The sequence below is a fragment of the Odontomachus brunneus genome, unplaced genomic scaffold (genome assembly GCF_010583005.1).
Source record: "Odontomachus brunneus isolate Ranch 3 - 2012 unplaced genomic scaffold, Obru_v1 Obru_scaffold_100, whole genome shotgun sequence".
Lineage (NCBI taxonomy): Eukaryota > Metazoa > Arthropoda > Insecta > Hymenoptera > Formicidae > Odontomachus > Odontomachus brunneus.
The window spans coordinates 322360-333413 of NW_022639550.1; the positions used below are offsets into that span (position 1 = coordinate 322360).

The 11054-nt window shown below is 47.4% G+C and overlaps 2 protein-coding genes across 6 annotated transcripts in view; one reads left to right on the forward strand and one right to left on the reverse strand.

Moving 5' to 3' along the window:
• Positions 1 to 1972, reverse strand: part of LOC116848778 — a 172969-nt gene extending 170997 nt beyond the window's left edge. For 2 of the 3 annotated variants that reach the window (XM_032825236.1, XM_032825243.1), the window contains exon 1: positions 1719 to 1972. In XM_032825236.1, coding sequence (XP_032681127.1) covers positions 1719 to 1788 — 70 coding nt within the window. In that variant the 5' untranslated portion in view covers positions 1789 to 1972. The other variant, XM_032825241.1, reaches the window with a different exon arrangement.
• The window catches only part of LOC116848781, a 156516-nt gene extending 145910 nt beyond the window's left edge, over positions 1 to 10606 (forward strand). For all 3 annotated transcript variants that reach the window (XM_032825252.1, XM_032825254.1, XM_032825253.1), the window contains exons 8-9: positions 3297 to 3439; positions 3704 to 10606. In XM_032825252.1, coding sequence (XP_032681143.1) covers positions 3297 to 3439; positions 3704 to 5734 — 2174 coding nt within the window. In that variant the 3' untranslated portion in view covers positions 5735 to 10606. The remainder of the gene's footprint in view (positions 1 to 3296; positions 3440 to 3703) is intronic.
• The last annotated feature ends 448 nt before the right edge of the window (positions 10607 to 11054 follow it).

An 11054-nucleotide genomic window follows, 5' to 3' on the forward strand; every position in this document is an offset into this window, starting at 1 on the left:
CTCTCTCTCTCTCTCTCTCTCTCTCTCTCTCTCTCTCTCTCTCTCTCTCTCTCTCTCTCTCTTTCTCACATACACACACACTTATCTGTTCGTTGTTACACACAGATACATAGGACTCCAATAATGCCTCCCATTTCAGGCTAGTCTATTTTGGCTCAGGCGCATCGTATCTATATATGTCTTGTATCATGACTGTTGGTTTTCAGAAGGATCAGCCACTCAGCCGCATTGAACGCAACGGTAATATACACGGTGAATGCGTATACGCACTATTACTGTTGCGTTTGATGCGACTGAGTTGCTGATTCTTCGCGAAATCAATAGTCATGGTATAAAAATATGTAGATGCGATGCTAAGATGCCCTAGCCGGATCTGGAAAGCATCATTGGAGTTCTATGTATATACAAGCATGCACAGGTATCGACGGACAGAAAAGGACTCGGAGATGAATAGCTGTGTCGCGCTTACGTCAACTACAAGCGTCTCTGACGACTTGTTGCTAGGGCATATGCGGTGCGGAGCAGACAACATACGAAAATCGCCGCGGAACGAGATTATGCCGGAAAGCTGCTCCACAATGAGCCCCGTATGCATGATTGAATACTGGTACCAGATGAATGAGCGGGACGCGATGTACGAACCGGCCCCTGCAACAAATTTCGACCGCTGTTTTTCTTCCAGCAGAAACTCGCGAGCGCGAACGTCCGCGACATGTTATCGACGGAGGAACGTTTTCTTTGTGACCGTTTAGCGATTTTGTTGCAATGTCCCCTCCACGAGGATTCTACCGCACACTGTGGTATCTAATTTTCTGAACGTGTTAATTCTAACTGACTGTTATCTGTCCTAAGTCTCTCTGCCGATTTCGCTAGGATGATGTTCTTACGAAAGGAGAAAAAAATTTACAAATCCGAATTTTTTCTTTCAATCACTCTCAACGGGTGCGTACGATGAGGAATGCGTTACTGACGGAGGAGCATTTTGTTAGTAAAGGATCGTCTACAATAGAAGTCGTAAGATCGTAAGAAAGTTGACTAGTCAATTATTATATATTCTCCTTGTGCTCAAAGAATAATCGACTGTTGGTCAATTTTCTTACGACTTCTCACGGCCCATGACTAATATCGTAGACGATCCCTAAAGGTTATACAAACTTGGACCGAGAGTCAACCCAGTCCCGCCCGAGTTCAGCCCAAGTCTGCTCCTTTATGCGCTCGGAATGTAAACAATATATGTTTGGTCGCGACGAGATAAGTGGGGCACATTCGCAGAAAAGTGTAAAAGGTGTAAAGAACGCGCAGCAATGTTTATAACCTAATAAGTAGCACGCCGGTCGGCGTGCGGAGCCTCAGGTCAACTCGCCATCCCAGCGATTGTTGCCTCCTACGATATATAGCGCGCGCGGAGGCGGAGCAACATTTATTTAATGTTGGTTCTCCCGTGAAAACTCCCGACAGCGGCGATATTTATTATTTACCAGCCGACCGCGCTCTCTTGTTGCACGTTGCTGCGAGAAAATGAGAGACGCCGCGTCTCCCGACCGGCTCCGAACAAAACAAACACTACGCCCCGCGCGAGCACCGCTCCGAAAAAGAGTTCTGACGACGCCATTTCTGTTATAATTCGCCTTTGTTACACGCACCGTCGGAGCACGGTCCTGTCTCGTGCGAGAGATGCCACGGGAAGGAGCTCATCGATCGTGATCAGGTGTACTTACGGTCTGGACGATCGTCGCTGGTCGGAGTCGGGCGACAGTTCTCCCCAGGCGATGACGAAGGCCAGTCCATCCTGTCCGGATCGTACTTCGCGTCTCCGCCCGACGAAGACCACTTCTTCCTTTCCTATGCTAATCCAACCGAGATTTTTAACGGCCGATCACTCGCACACCGCGGACATGTGTGCACGCGACGCGGGAAACAACAGTACTGCCAACTTAAACCGATAGCTCTCGCCGCGTTCTCAAAGGCACTGCGCTGCAACACGTGACGCCTCGCTGTGCGGGCCCCTCCGCTTGAAAATGTCGCCCTGCAGCGAGATCGACTATCGATAACCTCTCAGCGATCTCGAGTATCGATATTATCGCAGAAAAATTTTTAAATTGAGAAACAGTCCTAATTACGGGTCGTCGTGTCCCTATTTCGGCTGAAACTTGGCCTACTAATATATTAGAAGATATACGTTATAATGAAAACACGCGGGACAAACTTTTTTTATACTTCTTAATTCTTCTGCAATTGTGTTCTAAAGTTACATTCACATTCTTAATATTAAAAAAAATCTAAGCAATCAGTTTGCTTTACCAACGATTTGTGAAATTTTTAATAAGTTGTGTTACGTATACCATTATTTTATATAGACTAAAACAATGGGAATATATATGGACATTATTAATATAAATTTGAGAATCGTACAATTCGTTATACGAGCGCGTCATATTTGTTGATCTATAATTACGACTTAGACCTAATAAATGTTTCTAATTTTTCTTATAATTTAGAATAAACTAATTTAAAATCTAATAATTTTGTTTAAAAACTAACATGTTAGAGAAAGAGTTGCTTATATTGGAACCAACAGTTCGCTTTAATGTTCAGTCAACAAATTTATGTAAACGATCGAAAGTTACTTTTACCTTAAGTGACCCATAATTCGGGCCGTCACTTTATCTGTGATCAAAGTAGGAGACATCATTTGAGAATCGTGATTTGCGGATGATGTCAATCGCCCGCTTTGTGTTTTGCTCTGCAAAAGAAGAAAAGAGTCCTAAATTCATTAGGTCTTGCAACAATATTTTTACGAGATTTTCTTTTTTCCAATTGCACGAGATATTGAATTTCGATATTGACATAATGCAAAAAATATAATTTTTTCTATCTCGTTTGCCTTTTATTAATATAATATCCGGGACATTTTGATGAAACCTAATATAGTCCTCTCTCTCAAATAAACCGTGTTCGAAAAATGAATATATGAACACCGGAAACAACTCGAGCGGACGCAAAATAACGACTTCGCTCACCGTTTCACATGAAGTTAATGCGCCGGTAACACGGCGTCATTTAAGATTTACGTCGATACGTTTAATTGCGTTCACCGATACACGTATAACACGTATTGGGAAAACAAGCAAGATTTAACACAACAGCTGTTATGTGTATTCAATTCGTCGAGAATAACGTCGGGATAGCTTTACAATTTTAATGCAAAGTGTCTTACACATTTGTCTACGTTTCGTTCTCGCGAACAACTTGAATAAAGACTACAACGTTTTATTTATTGTAATTTTTATTTGCAGGTAGCCACATCCTGCTCGAGAAATTACGAAAGTATAAGCCAAAAATCGCCGTGTTCAACGGCAAACTTATATACGAGGTGTTCTCGGGGAAGAAGGAGTTTGGATTCGGAAGACAGCCAAACCTCGTCGACGGTACAAATACGGTAAAGCAATTTTCTACATCGTTCTACATCGCATTAACGTTTCAAATCCGGACGCACAAAAATATTACATTAACACTAAACTTGAGAAACTTTTAATTATGTTGTTAAAAATGGTAGCAATATTATCGTGATCTTAAGATGTTACTAGAGAAAGTTATTACAACGTTTTGATGTTATGTGAGAAGGATCGTTAAACCTTTGGTCAAATTTGATTAAAAACTCGTTGCTCGAGCGATATTCTCATTCTCTGACGTCTCGTTGCAGTACATGTGGGTGATGCCTTCAAGTAGTGCGAGGTGTGCCCAATTACCACGGGCTGCCGACAAGGTGCCGTACTATGCGGCCCTGAAGAAGTTCCGTGACTATCTAAACGGCACGATCTCGCATCTGGACGAGTCGGACATCGTCTTCGCCGATTCGAAGCTCAAGAAGAAGGAGCACGAGCCAATCGAGGACAAGAAGCCGGTGTTCAACGACGACTTGGCCGACGGCGAGGGCCGCATCACGGAGATCAACGGCACGGGAATTAAACAAGAGTCGGGTGTGCAGATACCTGGCAAGAAGAAGCGAGGTAGACCGAAGAAGATCAAGAATCCCGAGGATCAGCCGCCGCCAGATCCCGAAAAGCTGGACGCGAACGGCGAAGTCATCAAGAAACGTCGCGGCCGCCCGAAGAAGATACACCAGCAACAGAAACAGTTAGAACGGGAGAGCCGGGAGAGAGAGCAGCAGCAACAGCAGCAGCAGCATCAAACGATGGGCCATCTGAACGACGGCTACGGCAACGCCGTGTCGAACTGTTTCTCGCCGCCGTTGATGTCACCGCCGAAGACGTTCCCGCACATGGCACCGTATCCGCAGCCGATGAACGACTCTGGCTTTTTCGGCCAGAGTATGCAAGACAGCAGCCCGTACAATATGAGCGCGAAGCAAAGCCCGGTGCATCTTCATCAGCATTACAGCCAGAGTCCCAAGTCTATGTCGTTGTCGTTCACGCATTCGGATCTGTCGTCGGAGATCAACACCGCGATCTCGTCGGAGAACAATTTGGAGCCGTCGCCGCTCACGTCGCCTAGCGTGGAACATCCGGACTTTGAGCCACCCACCAGCATGTCGCAGCAGAACATGGGCAACGACCATCGCCAATACAATCCTGCCGGACCGGGACCCGACCCTACCGCCACCGGACATCACGGCAGTCCTGGGACACCGTCCCACAACAGCTACGCTAATTACATGGGCTACCATGAACAGACGCCAGAGGCTCACAATCCGCATCCCCATCAGACGACACCGACGCCGCTTAGCCAGACCGCCGAAGAGCACTCCCATCACTCTCACCCGACGCCGCCGCATACACACCCGCACACGCCTACCCACGTAGCCTCTATGTCGCCGCACCATCATCCGCACGAGCAGTACGGTATCAAGAGGAACTCTGCTCAAGACGTGGCGTCCAAAAGCCTCAGCGACCTAGAGTCCCTCGTGGATCAGATCCCGAGCATAGCCGACGGTGGTGGTAGCCAACGACTGCAGCACTCGCACTCGGGCATGCCAGACGACAGTTTGGCGGAGAAGATGGACGCCCACCATCAGTCCTACATGTCCGGTTTCGGTGGTATGCAGACAGCTGGCGGAATGACCAATTACAGCCCACCGTTGGCTCCAGGTGGCGGTATCTATCCCGGCTCGCTGCATCACTCACCCAGCGACGGCTACGGCAGCTTGTACGGCATGAATGGCCGTCATCATCAGGAGTCTCAGCAGCAACAACAGCAGCAGCAACAGCAGCAGCATCAACAGCAGCAGCAGCAGCAGCAACAACAACAACAGCAGCAGCAGCAACAGCATAGCAAGTCCTACACGGTGGAGAACCTAGCGTCTAGCAACTACACACCCAGCATGAACCACGGCCATCCCGGCAACTCGTACCCCAACATCATACCCGGGCCGCACTATCCGGTGCCGATGGGCTCCACCAACGGCTACCTGTTTAGCGGTCTCGAGTCCAGCTTGATGCAGCGCACCTACGGGATCGGCAGCATGAGCGGCATGGGCGGCATGCATCCGGCATCCGCTCTCGGCCATATGACCAATCCGTACCCGTACAACGGCTCGTACTCGAGTTCCTTCGACGCTTACCCGGCGCCACCAGCTGGCATACACGCCCCGAGCGCCAATTATCCCGGCTACGTCGGCACGGCTGGCGCGGCGCCCAGCACCACCACTACGCCGCCGTCCTACCTCCCGTCGCACCACAGACCGCCGGTCGACCTCTCCTACGACGGTGTATGATAATCGATGTAAAGCGCGTTTCTCACCGCCCAACCATACCACCGCCCCTTCGTCATACCCCCTTGTCCCCCTATTAATCCCCGCCTGCCGATCGCCTCCCGCGCGCGAGCGACACACGACACGCGCAGCCGCGTTTATCTTTTCTACGTATTTTTACACACGTCTAGGCTCGTACTCAACGTCGGGGGCACACTGTCGTCGCGCGTCGTCTCCTCGCCGTCGTCGTTCCCCCTTGAAATCGCCCGCGAGCTACTCAAGCGCGAGCGTTGGCGAGATGCTACTTCGCGAACGCGCTCTTTCGCTCTCTGTCTGTCTGTCTGTCCGTCTTTGTGGTACTCTGGCACCCTGGTATATCTTGTGCTACCATTTCTTCTTCTCTCTCTCTCTCTCTCTCTCTCTCTCTTTTACTCTATCTAATTCAACGCGCAGAGTGTCTCAGGATTGGCGTAAAACGGGACCACACAGAGTTGACTTGTAAAATTTAGATTTTATTTTTCCTTTTACCGTGGAACATCGACAACCATTGCCAACATTGTCATTTGACTCCAAGTGAACATTACATGAACGGAATTTGTGTCTCAGCTCTTCGGCAACGGCGCCGGAGAGGAGTCAACCTTAAATTTTGCAAGATGTAACGTTGCACGTCCATTTGACGCCAATCATGAAACAGTCCACGTAACTATCTTTCATTGAAACGTCCCTCTTTCTCTCTGCTCCTGCATCCTACTTCCACCTCATCACTCCGCCTTCATTTCTCTCTGTCTCATTTTCCTTACTTTTTATCTCGCTCTCGGTATGCGATTATGCCGTGAGTAATTACGGGCGCGCGGCTCGGGAACGGGAAACTGCTCGCGAAACGCGACCACAGCGCACGCAACGAATGGAAAAGCCTTTTGCTAGATTAGGTTCGCCGATCGCGTTCTATACCGATCCGACCGTTAAACAACATACCACGTACATACATACCACATACGCGCGCACGCAAAGACCGATAACCGTGACGATAAACGGCGACCTTAACGCCTAATCGCAGATCGCGATTGCGAATTCGGCCGACGTAGCCGAGGCCAGCTGAGCGCGTAATTGCGCTGTCCCTTATATCTCCCCCGTCGATCGTACGACATCGATCATCGCCGATCACCCCGAGCACATACTCGAGGCTTTACCTCCGAAACCGTGCTCCCGTATTTTCGAAGGATCGCAAGTTCGGAATACGGGAAGCTGCGAGCTTGTCGCGCAGAGAGACAGGGAGAGAGAGATCTGCCATTGATACGCCGCCCTCGAAAAACCGATAAGAGATAACGTCGCGGCGCACAACTTGGAGTGAAGCGCGCGATGTCACGGAAAGTCAGCCAGGTCTTGAAAGAGGTGTAATCTCGAGGGGTTCGAATTTCGATGACATCGACGCGAAGTAATACCCGCGTTTAATGACGATCGCAAAGCGCGCGAAGATCGATGCAAGCTGCGCGTCTCTCCGTATCTACGCGCCGCATCGAGAGATTTACATGGGTGCTCGATATATCCACCAGGGATACATACTGCGACACCGTACGACTAGGAATGACGGCACCGTTTACTTATGCGTTTTGTATACAGCACTGCGATTTATACTATTGTTGGCTTGTTATTGTTGTTATTACTATATTGCGTGTTTGATCTATTGACGCGCGGCTTGAAGCGCAACTATGTTTCCACGTCGTCGGAACAGTTTTTCGTGTCCTTCGACTTGATTGATTACTCGATCAGTTTCACGTGTGAGAACGCACGTAGATAGTTTTCTTCTTCTTTTTTTTTTTTTGTTGTAGAAAGAAACGGTATTCGCAGGATCTCTCGGCTACTCGAACTCTTAACACCAGAGTGAGACCGCTAAGTCTGTTTACTTCGACGAAAATGTCGACCAGCAATTCTTATCTTTTGCGAGAACTTCAAAAATGACATTGCACGATGAAGAAGTCGATCGTTTACGAGATCGACATTGTCTCTCTTCGCATCCTCCGACTTGCGCTGTCATTGTCTCAAACCGCGGTTCTTGTGGTGTTGACTATCACTCTTCGCACCAATTGAATCTTAAAATCGCGGCAAGTGAAATATGAAAGATCCCAGGAGAATCAAACTTGTGCAGTCGAATGTACAATCTATCATGTCTATCATGTCTCCGTTAGTCCATGTTTGCGATCACAGCCACAGGCGACGACGAATCATTTTGCCAACTTGGATATATTAGAGATACGTAATAATAACCTTGATATTTGTCCGCGAATACGCGAAACGCGCGTGGCATGAGTTGACCGTGAGGTCCGTCCTTCGCGGGCGTCTTCGCGTACCCGCGGGGAAGAAATGGATCTCGCGAAATTGTCCCGGTTTGAATTTTCGGTAATAGGTCGAGAACGCGATCAATCGTCTACATTTTTCTCTCAATGTGTGTGAAAGCATTGCCGGTTACTTATCTTTTTCATTAACACGCGAATCCGCATCCGCTGCGTTGACCTCCATCCGAGCGACCGGATATTTGCATTCCTGCACGGAAGAAAAAGATATGGTGCACGTAACCAGAAATATTTAGTTGTGGGCAACATATCGTTGCATCAGCTCAGTTATCTCTGTGTGATAGTAATGTGTATGGTTGATATGAGTCAGTCACTTTGGTGCATCAACTACACCAATAGTAGTTGCGTATGATCTCGTTGTGGCAACCAGAAATCGGTCAGAGTGATGTTTATCATGAATACATTCTGGTTGGAGCAACCAGACGTCGTCACTGTTACACGGCAATTGCTCCGTGGGTGGTGGCGATCACATCAGTTGTTCCGTATTTTACTATTAATCTGGTTGGCACAACCAGATTTATGTGTGAGCCAATTGTGCTGTTTTTTTTTTCCGTGTGCGAACCAGAGATACGCTGTTATCTCGCCTGTTTGTGCTCGTTTATCTCATCGCCGTACCGCAGCGTGCTTATTTGAATGTTCCAATCTTGACTTTCGTCGACGGTACTCTTTTGTCGAGCGATTGTTTCAACAGAGGTCGTTCCCACGTCGTCATTAGAAAAACAGGTTTCCCGGGTAAACCACCGCTTGGGTGAAAACTGCAAATGTTGATTTTTACCAGGCGGCTGTTCAACAATATTTACCTCCCCCGTTCTGTACACGAAAGTTTACGAGCAATAAACGACGAATCGCTGGGCCGAGTCAGATTGTATTAGCGCGTTGCGACGCAAAGCGGAATCTAGGTAGGTTCTAGCGACTAGCATGTGCCATAACCGAGGACTCAGTTCGAACTTGCTAAGCGCAAAACGTAACTTTCGTACCATAAGAAGACGTGAAGATAACAGCAGGCAGTCGCACTTCCCGTGTGACCACCTCAACGACTTTTAAACGCGCGCTTGACTTTCGCGAGAAGGATCGATCCTTTAGGCAGTCGACTTTTGCTTTAATCGTCTGGTGCAATAAAATTTTCGCGTGATAGATTTCTGATCGGTAGCCGACGAAAATAAACTCGCCGCTCGATTATTGCCGCAACTGCGGTTGCATGCGTCGAAGCTCTTCCGATTCAGTCCCGCCGCTTCTCGCAACCTGACGATCGTCCGACTCGGCCCCCCGATCGCGACAAACGGCTGAGAGCATCGAACGCACTTTGTCGGAAGGCAACTCCACCGTCTCGGCAGACCTTAATGTAAAGAGAAAATATATCATCGAGCTGCGAACTGCGAGCCACGCCCCGTTTGCGCTCACCACTTATGTGAGTTTCGTGGGCTTTTTTAACAGAGTAAATATTAATCGTTATTGTCATCGTATCGTTAAGATTACTGCACATAGTAAGACGAGGCCCAAGGCCCGATTGCGCCGGTGTTTCTTTAATTGTAGAACAGCCGCTTGTATCAGTGTCGGTTGAGCTTGACCGCGGTTCAATTCTTATCCGGACGAATTATTTCCCGACCACGTTATTCTTTGGTTTGTTCCCTTTATAAGTCACACACAAAGCTGTCTTACTTACATGAATACGTAGAGTACGGAATGTGCGTGGGCAACTTTTGTTGGCAAAATTGTCGCACCAAGTATCGCTCTCATTTAAATATATTTTCAAGTACTGAAAGTTTCTCTTGGATATATTTATATGAGGTGTTCAACGCTTGTCTCGGATAAGGTGTAGCTTCTTCATCCTCGTCTAGAGCCGAAACCAGAAGGGGACGCAGAGAATTTCGAATTGAACCGAAGCTGACATTGACCGACGTTGGTGGAAGCGGCCATTTTAACGCGTGCGGAATAGTGATCCGCTGACGGTCGACCGAATTATAACATTTGAATCTAGAAGTCTAAGCGAGAACACCCGCGCAACCGGATACCGAGCTCACTTAAATGTAAGACGTAAGTCCTAACGAGAGGCAGAAGGAAGAGACTATTCGTACGTTTGTTTATCACGCCCGTCACACTTTCGTACCTCGCGCCCGCAACAGCCATTGCCGTTCTCGTTGCAACTCTGATTATTATTTATCGTTAGAACTCGATATCGCTGTGGAGTTACATATGTTACTGTCGTTAACATAGTCGCGTTACGTTGTCTCGTTAATTATATTCTGTTATGCGTTTCGCATTGTCGAAAGTCACTATATATTAAATACATGATTATAACACTTACATGGAAATACATACATACACACACACACACACACATACACACACACAATTACACGCAGTCGTATAGGTATTAATAGCTGGCATTATTAAATCGACATCCTCCTTTGTCGCTGACCGACGCTGTAAAGTGACGCATCTGGCATGATTATATAAATATATATATATATATACAGATATAAATATATAAATATATAAATATAAATATATATATAGATATATTATAAATAAACTATAAATATTATATATTGAATATAAATATTGTAAGGATATAAGCGCGCGAGAGCAACACACACCATAGGATATGTCGAGACATTTAAGATGATGCACAGGGTATAGAATGAAGAATCGTTGATATAATAACTGATGTCTATATTATTATAGATGTTTCTTTCGTTCCATCGGCCTCAAACGCACTCACACGCGAGTCACGCGAGTACGTACGTACGCGATCGAAGTATTGTAGTAGATGTTTTTCAGAATCCAATCCGACTCCGGGCGGCGGCCAAGAATATAGATGTCATGTCCGTGTGTTAGTCCGCGCAAACGTTCATCGATTCGAAATGCGAGAGGGACGAGGATTAAAATATGTATTCCCGCCGGTTCTCCCGACAAGAGAGAAACAGAGAGAAAAAAGAGAGGGGGGAGAGAGAGAGAGAGAGAGAGAGAGAGAGAGAGGGGGGGGGGTGAGA